The following is a 25,981-nucleotide window of genomic DNA, read 5'->3' as shown; positions in this document are numbered from 1 at the left end:
AAAATTTAATAATATGTAGCCACGATGACGTTCTATCACTCCTAAAAATTTCGTACAAATCGGTTGGGTAGTTATTGAGAAATAACGCTCCAAAAAAGTCAGAAAAAGAAAAAAAGAATAATAAGAACTAGAGCAAAGCTCGTTGCAAAGCAACGAGTGGGTCTTCCGTTAATGTCAAGAGAAAAGCTAGAAGTACCTGTAAGAAGCAGAGTTCTTAAGCCATTAACAAGAGTAACTAAAACAATAAGAAAGAAATCGAATAATTCCTGGTACGACTTAACAAAATCCGAATGATTTTAAGTACGACTTAACAAAAACCCCTCCGATTTCAAGAATACCCTAACAAAATAAACCCAGATGTGTTCATGTACGACTTGACACGATTAATTTTGGTACGAATAATTTTACATTTAACTTCACGATATTTTTTAAACCAACAACACGGAATCAAAATTTCCGGAAAAATCAAATTTTAAACCCCAATTTCACTATAGTGCATGGTCCGATTTTAAAACGAATTTCAGCGTTAGATTAAGCTTAAAAAGTTCTTTGTTTTTGCTAAATGAAAAATATCAAATTATCGCCTAGAAAAAAGTTATCATTAAAAGACTTACTAGCCCTTTTAGCCCCAAATTTGAGGGGCCACCCCTTTTTTCTTTTAAAGGCCTCGAAAATGTAAACATATTTTTTTCACATGTATTCACGAATTGTTAAACGTTTTCGAGATATCTGAACAGCTGTGTTTTAGGGGCCGATCATTTAACTCCTTATCGGGGCCACTAACAAAAAAATTTTTAGTTGCCATATTGTTAAGAACATTATTCTTAACAATTTGTGTTCTACATTGCTTTTCATAATATTTCTCCTTTTTCAGATATTTTAAAATGATCAAAGTTTTGAACTCATGGCCCCTTGAAACACCTAATTACGTAATATATGACTTAAGTATGGTAATGTAAAGATAAACAGCTGTACAGTGAACATTTTTGCTTCTATAATTAATAACAAATTTTTGTTCAGTAAAGAGTTATTGTAAGAAGATTTTAGAGCCCTCTTGGCCCCTAATTTTAGGGGCCAGCCCCTTTCTCTTGATATCAAATTAAAAGTTTTGCAAATATAAAAATATTTTGTTCACCAAGTGTTCACAAAGTGTTAACCGTTCTCGAGATATCTGTACAAATGTGTTTTAGGGGCCGACCCTTAAACTCCTTAATGGGACCATCAACAAAAAATTCAAGGTGGCATATTGTACAGAACATTATTTTGAGCAACTTTTGTTCTACATTGCTTTTCAAAATGATTCTCCTTTTTCCGATATAAATGATCAAAGTTTTGAACTTCTGGCCCCATGAAACCCCTAATTACGTAATATATGACTTAGCTAGGGTACTGAATAGATAAACAGTTGTACAATGAACATTTTTGCTTCTATGATTAATAACAAATTATTGTTCAATAAAAGGTTATTGTAAGAAGACTTTAGAGCCCTTTTGGCCCCTAATCTGAGGGGCCAGCCCCTTTTCCTTGTAAAAGATATTTCAGAAAATGTTCAAAAATTTCGTGGAAAAATTTGGTGCTTATTTTCAGGTTCAGGCGAGCTTCAAAGCCTTGCACAATTTTCATTAGTGAAGGCAATAGGGTACATCTACATACATTTATCTACAATCCCTGAAAATTTGAAGCTTCTATCTTGATTAGCTTCGGAGGAGATGCGTGGACAAAATGACCCTTAAAAATTTACAAAATCGTCAATTTCTGAAAGCGGAAGTGACGTCATACGTTCAAATTTTAATAACCTCAAGTGTTTACAATACCAAACAAGTTCTAAAACTTTCGTGGAAATCGGTTGAATAGTTTTTGAGATATAAGCCACAAAAAAAGTCAGAGGAAGAATAATAATAATGAAAAAGAATCCGAAGAAAAACAAAAGGGTCTTCCGTTGGAAACGGAAGACCCTAATGAAAGAACTTTACTATGATATCATTATGTGAGCTACATGTATCTCGCATAGAACTCATGGGCAGACATTCAAACTTTGAAAGACCGTTAGAAATACCCAAGTGGATATGTGTAAACTCTAAAAAAAAAAAAGTAAACAATAGAAAAGTTTCATCTTAAATTATGACCATGCCTCTTTTAGCAATATGATCGTCACATGCATTGTTTTTAAGTGTACATCAGTGATACAACTTAAAATTAATAACCGCAGTGATGAAATTGAAACTATATGCGATGATCCAATCTTCATGATGTTTTAACATTCATAGACATTTAGTTTTACTCAGCTTTCCAGTACGTTCAGCTAAAAATACATGTATTGGGAATAACTTACTATCATCTAGTATCCAATCTTTCTCTGTGCATCTAGGGTATTGCAAATCATCCATTCTCTAATGGAATGATAGATTACATGAAGCATATGTACGTATTTACTAAAATAAAATAAATAAATAGAAAGAAAGCCCCCTTTTTAGAAATTTAATTGCATTTGCCTGTGATGCGTATATAATTCACTATCTAGTACTGTGGAATAATTTTCATTTGTTGGGGTCAATATTCGTTGTTGCCAAACTGTTCCTGGATCGTTGGGATGTTATTTCGTTGGTAGCAAGTTTAAGATAGTTTTTTTTTATAAATATTAAACAGTTATTTGTATATACGTTTCTGGAGATGTAAATTCGTGAACAAGGGTTACCCTCGAAAGCCACGAACATTGGCACCCCACGAACAAAGATGATTCCACAGTATTCTAATAATATTTTCGTGTCAGTAACAGAATGTTTTTAATTCATTAGGACATCAAAATGAGAAATTTTACGTTTTTTTATGGCACTATTCGTAGGATATGAGGGAAACTGATTCTCTTGAATACAAACAAAAACATGTATATAGAGAATGCCTTTCTCCACTTTCAGTCGATGCGTTCAAAGCTAATGTCACGTTCAAAAACGTCACTGATAATTCAGTCCTGGTGGATTGGACGACGGTAGACATCAGCGGTGTTGACGTTTATTATGAGGTCATATTCAACAATACGACGTTATTAAATATTAGTGCCCCACCCCAACTCATCACAAACTTGTCGAACGGAGAGGTCCAGTCTGTACAAGTTACATCGATCGTCAAGGGACGAGACGACAGGACAGAAACTGTGATGTCCGAAGTATCTCTCATAAGAACAGGTGAGTAGTAGAATGTACCAAGATGATTTACCCCTTTCACGGAAATAACAGTACTGCTCTTTGCATTGCAAACGAACATAATTTGGTAAAATATGACATATAACGGCAATTGTCTTATTAAAGTCTTTAACCTCCTTTTAAATTAACTTGGTCAATTCTATTTATTTGTCCTGCAGAAAAGCAGCGTGAACGTGATTCTGAAAGGAATATTCTCTTTTTATATAAGAATGATGAGAGAAATGCCAATTTCACACAAAAATGGAAGTAATTACATAAACAATAGATTACTTGGCTTATTCAAGTTTATCTTTAAATCATTATAAGCATTAACGATAAGGAAAATAAATGAAAATATTTAGTTAAGGCTGTGTCTGTCCCTTTAAGAGATATCACACATACTTAACACCTAAGTCTGATCATCAGTTGGTGCCACCAATTTCATGATGATGTATATTTGACTTAGTAAGGGACTGACCCCTAACTTATTTTGCGCTATTTGCTTGGGTTTTTTTTCAGCCCCACTGATGCCTATCTTCAACGACTCTATACCTTATGAAGCACCAAACGTAACGATAATGTGGACGCCTAGAAACCCAGATGTTGATTTATATTACATATATCTAAAGGGTCATGGTACAATGTCCGTAGATAATCCAACAAATGAAACATCTCTGTCAATAACTGATCTAAAACCAGGCACGAATTACATGTTTACCGTGATTCAACAAACAAACGGACCATATGCAAGTAACAGTTCAGAGGCAACCCTAGATTTTCGAACAAGAACGACAGGTGTGTGTTTGACTATTCTACTTTAACAATACGATTCATCATGTAATATATATTAAACATGTTTTTTAGTTAAGGTTAAACATTAAATTAACTATTAGTATTTTAATACTGGTTTTTAGATCATATACTAGTGTTTGCTATTCCTATTTATGTAATACTAATAACGATAAAAGCTTGGCTCGGTTGGACAATTTAGAATGATATAAAAAAATGAGCTTGTCTAAACTATATGGCAGTGAAGATAGTTGTCTTAATTAAAACTTTGAAATTGCAAATTGAAGAAATTATTAATTAAACAAAGAAAAATCAAATTTGCAAATTGCAGCACCAGGTCCGCCAGCAGCTGTTGAGGTGATTGACATTGGACGGAGAAATATCTCTATAAATGTGACAGACACCGACATGCCTAATGGAGACATCGTCGGTTACCATTTTCACATCATGTACAAGTTGTATCCAGATGAAATTGAGTACACTGTGAAGGAGAAATTCCTAGATAAAATGATTTCCAACGTCTATGTCCTTAAGGAACATATTTATCCAGGTAATTACTTTAACATTCTTCTTTCATCTATTAAGTCTAGTTTGGACCGGAAATTTGCGATAATAGATGAAAAGCGATATTTTCCAAGACAATACATGTAGAAAAATGGTTGCGTTTATAAATAAAAACAGTGAAATAGATATTGTAGATGATCCTTGCAACTTTTTTATGCAACTTGTAAGTTATAATGAAATGCAAACTTTATAAATGGTAACATGTATACTATATTGATATATTTTTGATGTGTATATATTAACGCATTGGCTTCCAATCCTATTTAGTGACCAAATAACTGCCCTGCATGATCAAAATAATCTTCTTTCTGAAAAGGCATTATACATTATACATTTTGACTCTCCTCTTTCTTTCTGTGATTTACCTGTGAAAAGCTACCAAACATGTAAATTATGTAGTCTTTCACAGAATAATCGATCTAATTATTTACTAAAAATATTATAGTGCAAATTTAAGTGAAATAACATTATTATTTACAAAGTTTGTAAAACATTGCTTCTTTGTTGATATATAACCGCTTTCAATGATTAAGGAATAAGGAATCATTCTTTGAGTATTTTGAGGTGATAATTTCGGTCGGGGCGTGATCAAATCCAATAAAGCCCTAAGGGCTTAATGATAGATTTGATCACGCCCCGACCGAAATTCTCACCTCATAATATTCAAAGAATGATCCCTTATTACTTATATTTATATAATTTTAAGCCATCTTATGATTTAATATTTAAACATAAATAAACAAGCCCTGCTGGCGCCTCAATTTGGCGCCATTTGAAGTTATTGGGTTATATAGTACAAAATCGATACGTAGTGTTATCACAGGCAAAGACACTGGAAAAAGTAAATATTCAAAATTCAGTCAAATCTTGTGTGCATGTATAACGTTGAGTTAGTAAAAACAAATGTGCAATTGTTTTAAGTATTTTAGTAGGTTCGATCTGAGGGAAGAGGAAATTGGTTTGTTTTTTTTTTCTCGTATATGTATTTATTTATTTTTTGTAGGGGCACAATACAAGATAGAGGTATTCACTGTCAATGACGTTTTCAAGAGCTTGTTGAATGTAACTCTACAAGATATAACAACATTGCCTGACAGTAAAAAACACACTTTTTAAATAATTAAACATTCATATGCAAAATTCGTTTTTACCGCATTTGTGTAAGTTATACATCAAAATTTTGTTTGTAGCCTGTAACCCTAAATATTGCGGTTTTATGTGTAAATAAAATATATACAAATATTATTGACACATCCCCACAAAAGAGCAAAATAACGCAAAATGGATTTATTATAAATTACAAAGCAGTTTGTATTTCATTTTTCATAACTATATGACAATCGACATTTTTGTTATTCTATCAGCACCAGGTCAAGTGGAAAGTTATCCGTCATCAAACGACAAAACAACTTCAAGTGCTGGCATATCATGGCGGCGACCTTCACATCCAAATGGAAACATGAAAGCCTACAGAGCTGTGCTAGAAAGTGGTCCAAATATTACGAATTGTCGAATTTACTATTTATGTTTTGATGTCTGCAATAATGTAAGTTAACGTAATTGTTACCGTTTAAAAATAGTCCCTCCCTTCTGATTTATTAACAATAACGTTTATATGGCAATCATTAGGATCAATAGCGAACAAGCAATAATACGAGTTGAATGACACTTTTACATATACCAATATCGTAGTTATTCTGAAGCTTTGATTTCAAATTAAATTCTGAGCTCTATATAAAGAATAACTTGCTCTTTATATCTGATGTAATAGAATTACATAAAAAAGCATTAGACTATTGATCTTAAATTGCATGGTTGCAGACAATTTTGGGTCCTCCAAATGACACTTGCACGATAAGCAATGACACCACTCTTACGGAAAACCAAAAGATCATGTCTGTGCTTGTGGATAATCTTAGACTAGGCACCACCTATACATTGAGTGTAGTGGGATACAATGAAGCAGGAGAAGGAAAGAATCCGCAGCCTATCTCCCTAACAACAAAGAGCATAAGTAAGCTTAAATATCATAATGGGATCCTAAGACTGTGCCATCATTCAATTTTCAAAATATTAAAAAAAAAAATGAACGTAAAAATTGTTTTTATTGAATTAGACATTCTTAAATAATTAAAGGCCTGTAAAGTGATTTTTTTCAGTTTCGATAAGATTAAATGACTATATATGTTTATTATTATCTAAAGAGCAATTTCACTCATACGGAATTATGTCAGAGGGAAATGACGTCAAGTTGCGTAAAGGTTTAACGCTTACCATTTAAATAAGCTCTGACACATCTCTTAAAGGAAAATCAGTTGTAGTTTTAAAACCCATCCATTGTTACGTAATGAAGGCTGATTGAAAAAAAAATAGGAAAAACATATCCTGCATAAAATGGTATATGGTAATAAATTGAAGAAATGTTTTAGGGCCAGATCAGGTAGATATTGGATCTTTTAACATTGATAAACAACACAATATTGTGACGTGGAAATCTCCACCTTTCCCCGGAGAAGACTTAAGATACAGTGTATCTCTAGAAGACGCTCTTAGAGGATACGTTGTGCGCCCTTCAACCAACAGATCTGGTATATTTTAAAAGTTTAAATTCTTTTGTCATAAATACTGAATTTCTTTCAACGAAAACGTACAAAATACACATTGCTTTTTAGCTCACCTGAGCTGAAAGCTCAAGTGAGCTATTCTGATCACATTTTGTCTGTCGTCCGTCTGTCTGTCCATCTGTCCGTATGTCTGTAAACTTTTCACATTTTCAACATCTTCTCAAGAACCACTGGGCCAATTTCAACCAAACTTGGCACGAAGCATCCTTAGCCTAAGGGGGTTCACAGTTGTGAAAATTAAGGAACACGCCCTTTTGCAAAGGGAGATAATTAGGAATTTATGAATATTTTTGCGAAATTTTCAAAAACCATACGACCAGGAAAGCTGAAACTTGTGTGGAAGCATTCTCAGGTAGTGTTGGTTCAAAGTTGTGAAAATCATGACCCCCGCGGGTAGGGTGGGGCCACAATGAGGGGTCGAAGTTTTACATAGGAATATATAGAGTAAATCTTTAAAAAATCTACTTCTCAGAAACTAATCAGCCAGGAAAGCTGACATTTGCGTGGAAGCATCATCAGGTAGTGTAGATTTAAAGTTGTGAAAATCATGACCCCGGGGGTAGGGTGGGGCCACAATGGGGGGTCGAAGTTTTACATAGGAATATTTAGAGTAAATCTTTAAAAATATTCTTCTTCGAAATTAATCAGCCAGGAAAGCTGACACTTGTGTGAAAGCATCCTCGGGTAGTGTAGATACAAAGTTGTGAAAATCATGACCCCCGCGGGTAGGGTGGGGCCACAATGAGGGGTCGAAGTTTTACATAGGAATATATAGAGTAAATCTTTAAAAAATCTTCTTCTCAGAAACTAATCAGCCAGGAAAGCTGACATTTGCGTGGAAGCATCATCAGGTAGTGTAGATTCAAAGTTGTGAAAATCATGACCCCCGGGGGTAGGGTGGGGCCACAATGGGGGTCGAAGTTTTACATAGGAATATATAGAGTAAATCTTTAAAAATATTCTTCTCCGAAATTAATCAGCCAGGAAAGCTTACACTTGTGTGAAAGCATCCTCGGGTAATGTAGATACAAAGTTGTGAAAATCATGACCCCCGCGGATAGCGTGGGGCCACAATGGGGGGTCAAAATTTTACATAGGAATATTTAGAGTAAATCTTTAAAAATCTTCTTCTCAGAAACTAATCAGCAAGGAAAGCTGAAACTTGTGTGGAAGCATTCTCAGGTAGTGTAGATTCAAAATTGTGAAAATCATAGCCCCTGCGGGTAGGGTGGGGCCACAATGGGGGAATTAAGTTTTACATAGGAATATATAGAGTAAATCTTTAAAAATCTTCTTCTCAGAAACTAATCAGCCAGTAAAGCTGACACTTGCGTGGAAGCATCCTCAGGTAGTGTAAATTCAAAGTTGTGAAAATCATAACCCCTTGGGGTAGGGTGGGGCCACAATGGGGGGTCGAAGTTTTACATAGGTATATATAGAGTAAATCTTTAAAAATCTTCATCTCATGAACCATAAGACCAGTAAAGCTGAAAGTTGTGTGGAAGCATCATCAGGTAGTGTTGATTCAAAGTTGTGAAAATCATGACCCCCGCGGGTAGGGTGGGGCCACAATGAGGGGTCGAAGTTTTACATAGAAATATATAGAGTAAATCTTTAAAAATCTTCTTCTCAGAAACTAATCAGTTAGGAAAGCTGACACTTGTGTGGAAGCATCCTCAGGTAGTGTATATTCAAAGTTGTGAAAATCATGACCCCCGCGGGTACCGTGGGGCCACAATGGGGGGTCAAAGTTTATCAAAGGAATATTTAGGATAAATCTTTAAAAATCTTCTTCTCAGAAACTAATCAGCCAGATGATTCTTTATAATTCTTAAGACTTTGGCCCCAGGACAATTCTTTGGCCTCACAAGAAGGTTCAGAGTTTGATGTAGGTTTATATCCCATCTATAAACTATTGTTAAGGATCTTTTTGAGAACTGCAATCTCAACATATGATATGACTATAAAATCATCTTGTTAGAAAAGGGACTAATGATTGTAAACATAAGAATATCCAGGGGAGAAATGGATTTTATTTATACAGGATCTACATGTATTATTGTACATTGTCCAGATAGTTTGTATTATGACAAAATTAATCTGATTTTATCATACATATTGTTCCTCAGGTGAGCGATGTGGCCCATGGGCCTCTTGTTTTTGTTTTTTTTAGACTCCTCTTTTAGCCTTCCAAGCAATCTCAACAAATATTACAACTACACTGTGGTTGTTACAGCACACACGTCTGCTGGACCAGCGAATCCTAGCCAGTATACTTTTACCACACCGCATGCAGGAAGTAAGAAATAATTTCATAATTCAAAAAAAACGCGCAATGATATAGGGGTAAAGTTACATTTTTTTGCATTAAACAGGCAACTGATGATATTGGCTGAATACTTTGATTTTCTGAAAAAGAATTTCTGCGGAAATTTAAGAATTGAACAAAATTTGATATTTAGATTATGAAATTTAATGCCATGTTAAAATTCAAACTTAAAATTTAAATTTAAAATGATAGACAATGAAGTTATTTAAAGATAAGTTGTGTTCGAATAAAAAATCGCATTCTTTATAATAGGTATGGTGACAGCTCATATGCATGCTGCTTTTCTCATGGGCAAAAAAAGCTTATTTTATTTTAACAAAAAACTAAGTTCATTTCATACTACTTAAAATCAATTTTAACACAGTGCATGCACGAAATACAGTACATGTATAAACAATATTTAACAGCGTATGACAATTCATTAAAAAAACCCAGGTAGACATAATTTAGCATTAATTTTAATAACTTTGGCCTAGAACATAAATATATATTTGTATATCTATGAATCATTCAAAACTGCAAAACTAAAGTCATGTTTTGTGTTATGCAAATATTAAACCATATGATATCGAAAAAAATAAAATTCTATCAATTAAGCCTAAAACAAAAGGATCAATATTGAAACATCAATTTAATTATTGTCCTGATATTCTGTGTTCCAAATCATAACAGAATATATTGTTTAGTTGAAAAGTAATCATTTACTAAAATTAGTTGGACCTCATTTAATTGACTAAAACAGATGACGTCGCCGAACGTTACGGAGCAACGAGAAGTTATAGATTTGATTCAGGAAAACATAGATAAAAGCTGTGAAAAAGCACGATGATAAAAATAATTTGACATAGGTTATCAAAAAATAATTTGCGTAAATAGATGTTAGTTGTGATTTTCATGAAAATGTTTGGTAGACAGCAATATTGTTTACGTGGTTTTTTTATTGGTCCTCGTATGAATGCATTTTCCTTTCAAAAAATTATTAAGAAAATAATAGACTGTATACTAGACGCTGGCGATCATTATGATGCCAATCAAAATGATTTCTCTTATCAGAATTAGGAACTCCGAAAGGAACAAAGATTACAGAATATACGTGTGAGAGAATTAAGATTACTTGGTCTGAGCCGGATGTCTGGGCACGGAATGGACCTATCACAGGATACATATTTAAAAATAAAGATGGCGTAAGTTCTACTCATTAGCTGTATAATTTTAAAAGAAAAAATATTAAGTCATTGATTAGAATGCAACATATTTCAAAATATCTTTCTGTTTATTAACACATGACATTGTATACATACGAAAACTTGTAATGGGCTATACTTCTTTGATTATGAATACTGCTGTATAAAATATTGCTTGATTGTATGGATAATAATACATGTTTGTATTGCAAATGCCAAATACTTAAGTTCTACAGAGATGTTTTGTGTTAAGAATGTTAACCAAATTTAATACTCTTGATATCAGTGAATGTATCTTTTTAGAATGAAGTTTGGACTTATACAATAAGTAGACCAGAGTTCTGGGCAGTACAAAGCAAAACATTCAACCATTACCTGGATATAAAACAGAAAACTTCGTATTTTATTGAGGTTTGTAAATCCAATTTGTTAATATATTAATGAAATGTATTCAATATTTGTTTTTGTTTGATACGATATAAAATGGCTTGAAACAGTTTACGCTTTTTAAACTGCGAGGCGGCTTCAAAAAAGCATAAACTGTTTCAAACCATTTATATTGTATAAAACAAATATATTAATATTGAATTCATTATTTATTTGTTTTATACCATCAAATGGTTTGGGGCAGTTTACGTTTTATAAACTGCGAAGCGGCTTATAAAAAGCATAAACTGTTTCAAACCATATCGTATCAAACAAAAACAAAATATATTGAATACAATCCTTTAATATTTTGACTCTAATTATTGATAACAATTTTTACCTAGCTTTAAATTGACTTTAAATTATTCAAAATTCAATCGTAATGTCAGACGAATTAATGCATGTACGTTTTTTTTTACTTTAGTCTTATTATGACGTAGGCAAAATTCTATATACGAAAAATCTTTTTATCCAAACAGAAAGCATATTACTACCAGAATTGAATTATATTATGAAAAAAAAAATAATTCCGTAATAAGACATTGTTTCATGGAGTGACTACGGAAACAGTAGTGTTTTACATATTAAGATTATTTTTATTTGAAGGATTTTTTTGTATTTTAGATCTACGCAATCAGTTCCATATATAACCAAGAGGGCAACATTATCACAATTAGAAGGTTTCAATCAAGTGAATGTCGTAAGTATCATTACACAACTTTTGTCAAATGTACAAATTTATCCGTTTCTTTGAAAATGTAACGTCTTGCAAAGTGTTACGTCTTGATATGTCTTTTGACATTTGCAACATTTTTGGCCTTTGCGACAAGTAATAACTAAGAATGTATTTCACAGGTATCTATAAAACACAACTTTTATAAAATTGGATATTTATTTTTTTAATGCTGGAAAATATAGCGGATGTTGAAATTTAAGGTCAGCTTCATTAAATTACCTTTTAACATAAAAGAGAAGAAACAGTCACCCATTAATAAAAATTGTTCTGCCATTATATTGATTTATTTTATATTAAATATAATATAATATCCAATGGGAATAATACAATTCATGTGTTTTCTGAGCTTTGCCGGAAAGTTCCAAAAAAATTGGTGTATTATTTAAGATAAAGTTCGTCAAATGGTATTCAGTAATGAAATGTTAACCTTTTCAACAGCAGAAGACAATACTCCGGAAATCGTAGGGATCGTCTTTGCGTTCTTGATTCTCCTGGGTATCTGCTTAGCTGTTATCATATTCGTCTACAGAAAGAAAGTCCGGGAAATGTGAGTACATATATTCGTTATCGTCACTGTAAAGAAAGCAGTTGCTAAGTATCTTAAAGAACTTGTCTTAAAGTGGTTATTTTTTGTATCATGAAATCGAGCTTTTGCTCAGACGTTTTTGTAAGATCTTTAAAGAACTATTTTTTCACTGTGGACTTTCTGTCAATGAAATTTGCTGCAGTCTTTAAATCCGAGGCATTTTTTTTTCAAACTTTCTACTATTTATTGATTAAAATTGTAAAAAAAAACCAAATAAAAACAAAATAAAGACCACCTCCCCCCGAAAAAAAATACAAAAGACACACACACACCCCAAAAAACACCCCCAAAACCAAATAAGTATTCAGTTAAAATCAATTGATATCTTTGAGTTTTTTGTCATGATTTATACATGTAGATAACAAACACCTCACATTTTGTATACAAAAGGATTTGGAAGGCATACCCATACTTGTCATTTGTGCCTTTTGCTCCCTCTTCATTATAAAAGGGACTTGGACACGATTTGACTCAAAATTTTTAAATTTAATTTTTCCATTTTCAATGTTTATATTGATAAATATAGAAGATTTTAATGCTATGTCAAAATTTAAAAGTCAAATATCAAGTTATAAGCAAGATACAGAGTTCATAATTCTCTCTTTTGTAAACAAAGCTCGAATCTTGTCATTTTTTTTTTACATATGTGTTGTATTGGTGTAAGTTTCAATCAAATGTATCTTTCTTTTGTTGATACTGGTATTTATGAAGATATTGAGTTAGTTTAAATTGTTTTATACATGTCATTTTGTCTAAGAAATAGTTAATTTCTACATTACATATTTTGTAAACAACTATAAGACTCGAGCTTTGTTTACATAACAACCAATTCTTACCTCTGTTATCTTGCTCGAAACTTGACTTTAACATTCAATATTTTGGTCAATCATTTAAAATGCAACAGTTACCCATTTTATTCCTAAAAATTAAAAATAAAATTTTTGATCTGAAATCGTGTCCAAGTCTCTTTAAAGGTCTTCAATAAATTATATATCGCACAGACATGTAATGTGTTAATATTGCAAAAAAAGAGTAATAATAGTTCCACTTGCGCTCAGAGGAAATAATCAGCTTAATTTTGAAATAAGTATATTTCAAATATTATTCATTTTGACATAAGTTCTGAAATTGCCTGTTTTGTCAGTTTTGTCCATATCAATGACACATCCCGGATTCTGAAATTTCAGGTATCAAAGATTGAATAAGTATGACTATTGATACTATAGATAACGGTTATGTTCTATTTAATATGTGCATGTGCTTTATTGTGTTAAATCGGCGATTTTAGGAGACAAAACTCAACGGTCAGAATCATTAATCACCTTGTAGATTTAGAACATTTAGTTCCTTGAAGACACGGACATGGCAAATGACATAATGTAGACAAGATCAATATAAGACCAAGTTTATTTTTATATATTAACAGAAATATTGCGTAGCATCTTAATTTGTTGATGATAAACCATTTTCATTAAAAAAAAAACCAAAATTAACGTGTATAGATTTAGCAAGCAGATATTTAAAACTTAAATTTAGTTTGTTATTAAAGATAAGTGCATTACCAACACGAAAACTTCCCAAAACCACTTTTTAAAAATTAATTTCCACTTAAAAAATTAGTTTCACATGCTAGTATAGAGATATTACACTTAACGTTAAAAACCAGGGATTTTTTCTATCAAAGCCAAGAATGGAGCGCAGATGCTTTGTGTTCCTTTATTAAGGTTGGTCGATTCCTTAATAGGGGAAATAACTCCTACTGAGCAAAGATATTTAAAAAGTGTGTCATATTCATAGGGATGGGTCATTAACTTTTTCATATCATGGTAAACCGAAATGGTCAGAATTTAAATCATTTATAATTTACTTTTTTTTACTCAAATGATAAACATATAAATCTCTTTGATGATTCATTTGGGTATGAAGGGTTTTAGGCAATAAATTGATGACTGGTATAAAATTAAACGGAGAACTAGCATTAGCATTTTGCTATTCTTTTATATATACGTCCACACAAAAAAAAGAGAAAAGAGAAAACAGGACTGTAATTCCCCAGCTAGACGAAGGAAAATGGTTGCCTTTTGGCTTGTGGACTTATTCAACCATAAATGACAATCTGACATGCTACAGACTTACATATAGCTTCCACGGCTTCACATAATTAAAGCAACATAGCTGTATCCTTACTCAACTCCTTTGTATTTTGCAATAACGCTTAAAACGTAATTATAGGTCAGCTTTAACGGCTATGTACGGCTATGTACTTCTTAGTATGACTATTCACATAAATGAAATAAATATCAGTTTCAAACTTCCTCTAAAAGAGACTTATTGACGATATAAATACTTTGGTGTCCTATAGTATCCTCACTATGATCAAGTGGATGGCTCTAATGATGCACTGGTAATATATGAAAGCATAATACACATGGAACAATATGAAACACCATCATTCGTTGATATTCATTTGTTCTTTAATGATACATTTCCGAACTTATTTCCGTAAATACGTTTCAAGAGCCTCGTTTTGGATTTACATGCAGATTTCAGTTCGTTTCCCTTTTCCTACATCCATTTGATAACAAGTCAGACTGTTTTATATAGAAATGTGTAATATTTGGATTGAATATGGTTTCCACGACTACGTGGTATGTGTGTTTTAGGTATGTCTTTGTTTAAAGGTTTCATGTCATTAAATGTTTTATCGTTTTTACTTTCAAAGTTAGTGAAAAAATGTTTTCAGATTATTTTTTGCAGCATATATACTATGTTTAATAACACTTTAAGTAATGTTTGGAAAATTGGGTTTCTGGTTTTATTTGCTTGAATAATTTCACACCCAGGTTATATGGGTAGAGAATAACTACAGCATATTTACTCGTGATCATGTGTGAGTATTACATATACTTTAAGCAGGGAAGTGGTTATAAGGGAAGTCATTATAATAAAGCTATACCATGCACATCCACTAAATGACAATATCAAATTTCAGAGAGGAAACGTATACTAATGGCCCAAATGTTCGGCCAGTTCAAGGTGATGGTGGTATAACCCCAATTCCCGACGAAGAAATCGAATTGAACAGGTAAAAACAAGTACACAAATATTGGAGAAACATTGGAGATTTGAATATTCTATAAATAGGTCCGAGCTGTCATTGGTTGAAGTTGATACATAAAAAAAAGAAAAAGGAAATGTTACGACGTATTGAAATCCAGGGAATGTCAAGTGGTAAACATATCACCCAAGGGGGAAATAATGTTGTATAATGCCTACAAAGATAAATGTAAAATTCAATTGAAACTGATTAAAGTGAAAAAGATTGATTATGAATTATTTTGTCCTTAAATGTTTCCGTTTAAGTCAGTCAATAGTGATAGAATGTTATCTACTTTTACAAACATAATTCATGATAATAATTACCCAACTTATAAACTTAGTAAGCCAACTTGTTTTGTTGTGAATTGAATTTTTTGTAGAAAGGGTGTTATTCTTGAATTATTGAACATGGTATAAATCGAAAAAAAAAAATTAAGACAAATGTCACGATATACATCATTGTGAATAAAAATTTAATTGCTCTCAAATGAATATTAACGAATGTCGTGCATAACCAAGAATTAAGCCCCAATTTGTGCAACTAAAATGCATTAATGCATTCTGAAATTGTAAATGATATTTTCAGCAGCTGATATGTTGTTGTTTCAAATTTACAGACCTTTCATTCTGTCCGATGCCCAGAAATCCTTCGAAGAAAAGTCTGCAGACTCTAACAGGCTTTTCCTTATGGAATATGATGTATGTAAAGTTGAATGTGCATGTATATATTAACAATAAACAATAATGAATTAAAAAAAATTGTCCGATGATAAATGAAAAAATACCACGTACTATGTATGTTTCTAGGATATAAAGAAACTAAGTCAAATTGAGGGACGGAAGCGGACAACAAATGCAGCAAATATCGACGCCAATAAAGCCAAGAACCGATATGTTAACATTTTATCCTGTAAGTCTCCACAAAATGACTAATTTAGTAAACTGCCTTCCTTTTTGTTTACAAAATCTATTTTTGACAATTTTCATAAAAAAAATATTTATTCGTTTTAAATATGTTACATACTTAAAATATGTTTCAGACAAAATTGTAACACGGGTTTTAAAGAAATATTTTTTTCATTTGATTACTAGAAATTCGTGTATCGTTTTGATTCTATTATTACAGATGACCACAGTCGAGTCAAACTTCGGATGATTGACGACGATCCGTGCAGTGATTACGTCAATGCTAATTATATCATAGTACGATTTATTCTCTATAGTTTATCTTTTAATTGCTTATTTGACAATATTCAAACGTTTTAAAGATTCTTTAATAACCCATTTAAACATTAAACGTTAGGAAAATGAAGGTTTGCAAAGTTAACATGACTAAAGAGTGAAAAAAAAATGTATTCAATATACAATATACAGTTGTTCTAGAATTAAAATAAAGACTATTAAAAAGGGTTTTTAAAAGTGACAATAGAATGCAAAATGGTTCTTTTGTTTACACAGAGTCGTAACGATCTTATTAAAATTTAGATTTTCAACCAGGTAGCAAAACAAAGGCTCTCTAAACGAGAAATTGTTGAGTTCTATTGTTTATCTAAATAGTTCTATTCAAGACAAAATTTGTTTTTCAAAGGCTTAAAAAATTATAATTACATATACTTCAAATATTTTTCGTATAACTTATTCGACCTTATTAAATACAATCAGTTGAATGCGTTACATTTAATCCTAAAAAAAAAAGAATTTTCTCAAGTATATGAGCATTGGCGATTTAAATACTCAGTCAGTTAAGTCTAGAACCATTATGACGTCATAATTGATTTGATGAATTTTTTCCCGTATTTTACGGCTTTAAAGGAATTATGTACAAAATAAAACACTATTTTGACTTTCTATATTTAATCACGGGAAAAGTAATCCCGGTACTTACATTCTTTTTGACATCATTTTAAAGAGGAGGTCAAGTGCTTGTATAATGCCGTTTTTGGAGAGACTGTAGGCAATCTAGATATATCTCATTCATCAAAAATGGACACAACTCTGATATTTGTTACTTTTATCCTTCATATTTCATAGAAAATAATTGTTTAAAACATGATTTTTCATTGTGTTTATCAAAAAAATCAAGCTCCGGTACACCCTATGAAACAAAGATATTGTTATGAAGCAGAGTTTATATTTTGAATTTCATAAACCTGTAGGCATCTTTTATTTACTAGATCTTGACCTTAATACACACATTTTGCTCGGGGGAGCTTAATAACACTGTGAATAAACACTTGTTTTTATTAGTTCTCAATATTATTAATATTTCTTCTTATACTGAAATGCATTTCCTCTGTGTAGGGGTACACGTATGAGCGGGAATACATCGCCAGTCAGGGCCCGCTTCCTGGGACGGTGAACGACTTTTGGCGGATGACGTGGGAGCAGAGCGTCACTATCATTGTGATGCTAACAAAGTGCAAAGAGGGGAACACGGTGAGTATGAGATCCCTCTAAGGATCTTGTTGTGAATAACTCGCTCTATAACACGATATCAAAATATAAAGGTCTAGCGTTCTAAATAACATTGTAATTAAAAAAAATATTTGATGATCAGTTGCCGTAAAACGTTAAAAAGTTCACTTTTGATTTCATTATCCCAGTTTCACTTTTGATCTCATTTCAACCTGGATTTTGTTTTCGCCATTTTATCTTTACATTTGACTTATTCTATCCCGACCCCAATTTTGATTTCATTATCTCAGCTTAATGTTTTTCTTCAAATCAACCTTACTTCATTATCTTAGTATAGAATTCATATTACATATCAGTCTCACTTCTGATTGCAACATTGATATTTCAGTCCTACTTCCGATCTCAAATTCATTTTAGCTCTCCTGAGCTGAAAGCTCAAGTAAGCTTTTCTGATCACTTTTTGTCCGGCGTCCGTCTGTCTATTAATTTTTTTACATTTTCGGCTTCTTCTCTAGAACCACTGGGCCAATCTTAACCAATCTTGGCACAAAGCATTATTGGGTAAAGGGGATTCAAGTTTGCGAAAACAAAGGGTCACACTCTTTTTTAAAGGGGAGCTAATTAGGATTTATTGAAAATATGCTAATATTTTTCAGAAGTCTTCTCAAAAACCATTGAAACTTGTGTGGAAGCATCCTCAGATAGTGTAAATTCAAATTTGTTAAAAACATGGTCCCTAGGGGTAAGGTGGGGCCACTATGGGGGGCAAAGTTTTACATAGAATACATAGAGTAAATCTTAAAATATCTTCTTCTCAGAAACCAACCAGACAGGAAAGCTGAAATTTGTGTGGATGCATCCTCATGTAATGTAAATTTTGAATTGTGAAAACCATGACCCCGAGGGGTAGGGTGGGGGCAAAATGGCGGGTTGACCTTTTACATAAGAATATATAGTGTTAATCTTTTAAAAATCTTTTTCTCAAAAACCATTTGGCCAGAAAAGCTAAAACTTGTGTGGAAGCATCCTTAGATTCAAGTTTGTACAAATCATGGCCCCCAGGGGGTAAGGTGGGGTCATAATGGGGGGGTCGAAGTTTTACATAGAGTTAGTTTTTAAAATCTTCTTCTCAGAAACCTATCAGCTAGGAAAGCTGAAACTTGTTTGGAAGCATTCTTATATAGTACAGATACAAATTTGTGAAGATCATGAACCCCGGGGGTAAGGTGGGGCCAAAATGGGTGATTGAACTTTTACATAGGAACATAAAGTGTAAATCTTTTAAAACCATCATCTCAAAAACTAATCAGCCAGGAAAGCTGAAACGTGTCAGGTAGGGAAGATTCAAGTTTGTTCTAATTATGAACCCCAGGAGTAGGATAGGGTCACAACAGGGAGGGAGGGGGCAAACCTATACAACATGTAGGAATATAGAAAAAAAATTAAAATATCTTTTCTAAAATCCACTTGCCTAGAAAAGCTGTAACTTTACTGAAAGCAACCTCATATATAGTAGATTTAAATTCTATCAGAGCAAAATCTTGAGTAAGGTGGGGCCACACTGGGATTCCAATTTTACAATTGTTTGATATGTGATGTAGGTTTATATCCCATATATAAACAATTGTTTAGAATCTTTTTGAGAACTGCAATGCCCAACTGGTGATATAGATATAAAATCATCCTTTTTGAAAAGGGACTTGATTATAAACATAAGAATATTTAGGGTAAAATAAAATGGACTTTAATGTATACAGGGTCTACATGTAAACTACTTTGTCCAAATAGTTTCCATATGACTCCGTTAAGCTTATTTCATCATACCTATCTTTGCTCAGGTGAGCAATGTGGCCCATGGGCCTCTTGTTTCCAGTCATCTTATCAGGACAACTCATTTTTATCTCATTAAACCAACTTCAATTTGATTCAGTTATTTCTTTTGAAAGATGAGACTGAAATCAAAAGTAAGCTCGTCTAAATTAAAGGAAGTCAGATCAATATTCAAAGCGTATATCTAACAATACTTGAATGAAATGCATTCTGAAAATAAGACTGCAGATCTCTATTGTAGAATGAATTCTTAGGTCTAGAGGTTAGTACCCGTAACGCTAACTAAATGCTTCCAACTAACGTTAGGCAGCTTAATGCAAAATTCGTTTTTTACGTTTAGTTGATATGTTGAGTTCATATGTCTTTGTTTTTAGTTTAACTGGTGATGAGTTAAAATTTGTAAGATTGATCACATTTTGGCTAGTTCTTTACCAGAGTTGCTAGAATAATTTGTACGTTTTCGTCTTGTATCTTTATGAGGTGGGTGCAGTGGCGTCGGAAGCAAATTGAAAGGGGAGGGGGGGGTGCTAGACTAATCCTCAGAAATCTTGACAAGCATAAATCATGAAAATCCTAATTCGTGGTGGGGGGGGGGGGGGGGGAGAGAAAACCTATAGTTTCAATAGTCTCAATATTCCCATCTTTTCAAGGTAAATTTAGGAACAATTATCTTTGCTGCGAGATAAAGTCAGGGGGGGGGGGGCTGATATGTGTCTAATGGTTAGGTCTAACTTTGCTAAGCCCCCTAGAACCCCCCCCCCCCCTCCCCCTCACCCGGTTCCGAAGCCTATGGGATGGGTTTGGTATAGGTGTGAACTTGTCTAAAGATAAGTATACACGGCAGTTTGTTATTTACAAACTGTTTTAGCATAAATTTGTTCAGATATTTAAATCATTCAAATTGACGAATATTAACTATTAGTAATGCAGCCCAATATTAAGAATACATTAGTTATACGTAGATGTGTGTGCATTCTTTAGAGCTTTGAAATGGTTCTGTTCTCCTACCATAAACACAAAAATCGAATTGCTTTTTGTTATTGCTTTAGCACTTGCAAAAATGTTAAATAGTGATTTTTGAATACTATAGTTGATTCATTTCTTTCGCTTTGCTTTAATTGCAAAATGTAATTGACTTTTGTTTAAAATACAGAGACTAATTGAATATACAATAGGATGTATTGGATAAATATCTGTAAACAAATACATCGTCCTTTTGATGCAGGATTAACGTGTATAATTCTGATCACCACCCATTAAATTGTGCATTTGGTTGCAAGATTAATGTGAGCATTCTTTATCAAGATCTCTAGCTAATTTCATCATACATTTGATTGTAGAATAAATGATTACACATCCTATCAAGACTTATGATATATAACTTACTTTATTGTACTTTTTATTGCAGGATAAATGTGAACATTACTGGCCTGATACAGTTAATGAACCCAAACAATATGGCGACATCGTGGTTAATCTAATATCTGTGTCAAATATGGACAAATTTGACATAAATATCTTCCAGGTTTCTCAGGTATTGTTTTTAGTAAATAAATGCGTATTTATATGAGGGGGGAAATTAGAAGAAGTTTAAAAAAAAAATCTCTTGTAATATGATTTTTATTTCAAGAGTTATCTAACTTTCAAATCGTCATCAAATTTCTAATAAAGCGAAGTAACTCAAAACCTTTCTTGTTCCAATATCAACTTTAATATATATATCAGCAATTCAAATGTATTTTCAATATGATTAAATAGGAAATATATTCTTGTATCGTGCACAAATACCTGGTAAGGTACACTAATTGTTTGCAAGAAAGCTTGTCAAAGTAGATGTAAATCAATAACAAATGTGTCGTCTGACCTTAAATTAAATTTATTTTAATCTCATTTTCAAAAAATAGAATTAAATGTGGAAAACTTGATTAAATGCAGCTTTTCTAAAGAATTAATGTGTGCATTAATATGGTTTTAAAGTCCATATACTAGCATAAGTATATTATAATTGAAGATACATTAACAATACAAAGTATATTAAGAATATCTGTAAAACACTGATTTGCCCTTTTGATGCAAGATTGATATGTTAAAAACTGATCACAACTCATTGAATTGTATTTTATCATATTTACAAAGTTGTATATTATAATTAAATTTAACGATGTTTACCTTTTTGACGAGCAATGGCATTGCATGTCATGTTGTAATTACAGGGAGATTACACTCGAACCATTAAACACTTCCACTTCCTTGAGTGGCCCGATTTCTCGGCCGCCGTGGATTCTACAGTGGTGATTGATTTCATTCAGACAGTTAGAACTCACATCACACCGGAAGTCAAAGGTCCACTTCTAATTCACTGCAGGTATGGCTAATTGTGCAATGCTTTGGCTTTTTGTCCTAGATATCCTTCAAAGGATTAACAGGAATCACTGGAAGAAAAGAAGCAGTGTTATTCAGTCAACTGAAATGTGACTAAAATGTAACTAAGAGGTGACTTAATTGTAGCTTGAAGGTGGCTGAATGGCATATTTCTGTCAATCTTTCTAGGCTTCTCAGTTACATATTGTAATATTCTGTTGACTAAATGGCAGATCCTCTGAACTTGATTGCAATACTTAATTTATCGAAAGCAGTTTAAGAAAGTTAGAAATGTATCATTGTAATTTGTAAAGTTACTAAGTTTACTTATTAAATTTCACTTTTTTAACGATGATGTCACCTTTAAAAAGATGTGTTTGATTGGTCTTTCCTCCTATTTAGCTTTAAGTTTTTGAATGGTATGTAGAGATTTTTTGCGCAAAAAAATCGCGCAAAAATCAAATAGAGAAAAATCGATTTACATACAAATAGATGTCACCATAATATTTTTGTGAATGTGAAACGAAATATTTTGAATCGGGTGCATTTTAGTGAGGGAAGGCCAACAATTAAACTATTGTTTTAATGTGATCTATGTTAAATAGGTGTATGCTTCATAAAGTAAATATGTAAATATAAGCTAGAGTTTATGCTTTTTACTTACATGTATTTTTTTCTACTGAATCCAGTGCTGGGGTGGGACGAACTGGTACATATATCACTATAGACTACTTACTACAATTCGTTCGGGACCACGACCTTGGTCAGTCTGTAGATATCTTTGCCTGGGTTGTACAGATGCGCAAAAATAGAGTTTCCATGGTGCAAGTAGATGTAAGTTTTATAAGCATAATTGTTTGAAAAAAAATTAAAATACTTGTACATAAAATTAAAAACAATTGCTCCATGATTTTCATCGACATGAGTATTAATTTTTTGCATTTTTCAACAAATTGAAATACTAACTGTATCTATTGTTAATTTTTCGGTTAATTAAAGTATGTGTACGTTAACCATATTAGACTTAAAATAATAATATCAAATCACTAAACCGATACTAAAATAAATCCATATATAATCTTTAAATATGGATATCTGTATGGTCGTTACGATTGCCTTCTCAAATTTATGCCCTCATAGTCTTTACTATTTTTCATTCTGTGGTGTCTTTCAGAAACAATATATATTCATACATCGAGCCTTAACGGAACTGATAGATAGGAAACGGAACGGTCTTCTTCAGAGTCAAGATGACACAACTATTTTAAATGAAATAGTGTATGAAAACACTGCATTCCGTAAGTATACAAGCAACAACCAATTGTTTTCACCTAGCCTGCTTTTTTCAACCCCCGAATGTAAATAACCACAATTAAACTTTATATCACTGTTTAATCGAGTTTTTTTTTTTACTTTTAATTGCATAGCTGCGATTAAATCTACATATAGAACCATTTTAACAAGTCCTTGGACTTTCAGTATGATGTAACTATCTATTTCTTGCGTCAAACCAAGTTAAAATGACGCTGGTTTCAAGCGAAATATACACCGATTGCGTAGCCTTCCCTCAAAAGCCTGACAATTCTTGTTGATTTCAAACAGCAATGACTGAGTGGCCTACAATGAAATAGACAGGCCTACGTCACAATGCTGTTTGACACAACTACCCAAAGTCCAAGCTCCTGTTAAAATGGTTCTAACTAAGCAAGAAAATGAAATGTAAACTTCAAATAACCAATGGAGCAGGAATGAGCGGTACTGAGTAGATTGCAACAATAACAATTATAGCATATACCTACTACTCAAATAAATAAATTCAGATATTTTATTTCACCAGAGAGCGATGATGATGAAGAAGAAGAAGAGGAAGAAGAAGACGAAGATGAAGAGGCGGATGCAATGTACGAGAATTCCATGAAGAAAGTCCCGGATGAACATACAACAGAGCTGTAGTTGCCACATGGCTAGCACGTGATCATTCTGAAGCCGTCACGTGACCAAGAACTACTGTTTAGTCAAAACATCACGTGACGGGAATTTTCAGCAGCCGTTGATCAAAAAAGCATCAACCAATCCATGTCACCCCATACTGACTCATATACAGTCCAATGTCTTCCTTTTGTGGGGAAATGAATATTGCATTTAATGATGAACGCTTTTTTAATTGACTGCTAAGCGTTCATAAAGTTATAGAAAAAGTAACGAATTTTTCAATTTTATTTTTTTTAACAGTATGTAACTGATATAATTTCATGTGTGCTTGGTGGTTTACGTATAGTTTGTCGACATTTTTTTTTAATCTCTTTTCATTTTTTAATTGAAACGTTGCTTTAGATATCATTTAGATTACGACAAAATGAATGGTCGTTAGGCCCAAAGATTTAAATTATAAAATGATGGGGTGCTGTTTAAATACTTTTCAAACCCATTGCACTTCGAAATCAGGTATTTGATACTTGAACTGTTCTTTACCTGATGTAATATATTTATTTGAGTGAAAATAAGCCTATGGATTATCATTGTAAAGCAGTAAATGCTTTTGAGCCATGCATCAAAAACTTAATTGTGTTTTTTCTAGTCATTTATATTTGAATCTAGTAGATAAAAAATAGGGGACAGCTGGTCCCCTTATGTATGTGTGTTTCACAGTGTGAATGCGTTTTGTATGATGCATAATCTCATTTTATTTTTATATGACTTTATATAATTGCAAAGCAAGCTTTTATAATGTTTCTATTCTCATTTTCATTAAAATAAAAAAAATAGACTTGAGTTATGGATTCCTTATCACACTACTAAACCTTTTATTATCCGGTCTAGAAAGAAATCTATATGCTGCATTGCCTAATGTTCAATATCCGTTTCTTAATTAGAAATTGGATGCGCTGTCTACAAATTTGAACAGTTTTACACATGCATAGGGGGATTAGAGAAGCTTTACCAATGCATTTTAATCCATACATATCCTTTTCCGTTATGTAATTAAAATGGGTAAAATGAAAATTTTTGTTCAGACTAAGTTCCCATGGTCTTCAAGCTTTTAATCATTACTTCGGGTGATTAATATTTTTTTTCCAACCTGCAACTTCCTTTAATAATGTGCAGTATTTTTTTGTATGTTAAAAGATTGTTTACATTAACCTAGTATATATCATGTTTGTCCCTTTATAGGAAAAGTTAACCAGCGAATCATAGGCACTGGAGAAACAATCATTCGGCAATACCCATTTGGTTTAAGCCGGATACAATGTATTTATGAAAAGATTTATGTATGACTAATTTTCTAACATTGTTATTTGTTTCACAAACAATCTTCATCTTATCGAATAATGGATAGTATGATTAAAATTGTAAACAATTTTGCCAACTGCTAATGTTTGTTCATTACAGGACATGATTTGGCTAATACATGCGGATGTACTACGGTAACCGCAAACTACATGTACCTAAAGCTGTATAAGATGTCAGTCGCTCGAACATAATAAACACGCACTTATAATGATTTTTAAAGCTTGCCTATACATACGCTATAAATGAAATCTATAGTTTTTAAAACCAACCTAAATAATTGAGACTGTGTTTTTGTGGGCGGATCTAGAAGTTGTAACGGGGGTCCGCCCCCAACGGAAAAATTCTGATTAAATTCCCATATAAATAAAAGGCCTCGGGTCCCCAATTCTTATGGAAAAAATATGATCAATCGGACCCCTTTGGAAATTGATGGTTCTAAACAATTAGTTTATAAAGTCATTTTTACTTATATTCAACTCAGTTAACTAATTGGTATCAATTGACATTCAAAATAAAATTAATTGTTTATTTTCATATTACATGTATATCTCATTCAATTTTTCACATA

General features: G+C 32.5%; 2 protein-coding genes across 6 annotated transcripts in view; one reads left to right on the top strand and one right to left on the bottom strand.

The window, feature by feature from the left end:
- Positions 1 to 24,887, top strand: part of LOC105319642 (tyrosine-protein phosphatase 10D) — a 37,183-nt gene extending 12,296 nt beyond the window's left edge. The window contains exons 4-27 of one of the 5 annotated variants that reach the window (XM_034476923.2): positions 2,916 to 3,182; positions 3,699 to 3,974; positions 4,300 to 4,518; positions 5,536 to 5,628; positions 5,897 to 6,078; positions 6,354 to 6,546; positions 6,962 to 7,120; positions 9,330 to 9,455; positions 10,539 to 10,669; positions 10,973 to 11,080; positions 11,720 to 11,795; positions 12,273 to 12,378; positions 13,605 to 13,622; positions 15,410 to 15,502; positions 16,134 to 16,215; positions 16,324 to 16,426; positions 16,643 to 16,719; positions 17,818 to 17,952; positions 20,003 to 20,023; positions 21,170 to 21,295; positions 21,975 to 22,126; positions 22,812 to 22,956; positions 23,297 to 23,420; positions 23,960 to 24,887. In XM_034476923.2, coding sequence (XP_034332814.2) covers positions 2,916 to 3,182; positions 3,699 to 3,974; positions 4,300 to 4,518; positions 5,536 to 5,628; positions 5,897 to 6,078; positions 6,354 to 6,546; positions 6,962 to 7,120; positions 9,330 to 9,455; positions 10,539 to 10,669; positions 10,973 to 11,080; positions 11,720 to 11,795; positions 12,273 to 12,378; positions 13,605 to 13,622; positions 15,410 to 15,502; positions 16,134 to 16,215; positions 16,324 to 16,426; positions 16,643 to 16,719; positions 17,818 to 17,952; positions 20,003 to 20,023; positions 21,170 to 21,295; positions 21,975 to 22,126; positions 22,812 to 22,956; positions 23,297 to 23,420; positions 23,960 to 24,075 — 3,128 coding nt within the window. In that variant the 3' untranslated portion in view covers positions 24,076 to 24,887. Of the gene's footprint in view, positions 1 to 2,915; positions 3,183 to 3,698; positions 3,975 to 4,299; positions 4,519 to 5,535; positions 5,629 to 5,896; positions 6,079 to 6,353; positions 6,547 to 6,961; positions 7,121 to 9,329; positions 9,456 to 10,538; positions 10,670 to 10,972; positions 11,081 to 11,719; positions 11,796 to 12,269; positions 12,379 to 13,604; positions 13,623 to 15,409; positions 15,503 to 16,133; positions 16,216 to 16,323; positions 16,427 to 16,642; positions 16,720 to 17,817; positions 17,953 to 20,002; positions 20,024 to 21,169; positions 21,296 to 21,974; positions 22,127 to 22,811; positions 22,957 to 23,296; positions 23,421 to 23,959 lie in introns of all 5 variants that reach the window. The other 4 variants (XM_034476922.2, XM_034476926.2, XM_034476924.2 and 1 more) reach the window with 4 other exon arrangements.
- Positions 1 to 25,981, bottom strand: part of LOC105332964 (serine-threonine kinase receptor-associated protein) — a 182,838-nt gene that overhangs the window by 139,133 nt on the left and 17,724 nt on the right. The window lies entirely within an intron of this gene.

Source organism: Magallana gigas, chromosome 9 (genome assembly GCF_963853765.1).
Source record: "Magallana gigas chromosome 9, xbMagGiga1.1, whole genome shotgun sequence".
Taxonomy (NCBI): domain Eukaryota; kingdom Metazoa; phylum Mollusca; class Bivalvia; order Ostreida; family Ostreidae; genus Magallana; species Magallana gigas.
The sequence above is the reverse complement of the archived record's forward strand: the minus strand, read 5'-3'. Positions and strand labels throughout refer to the sequence as shown.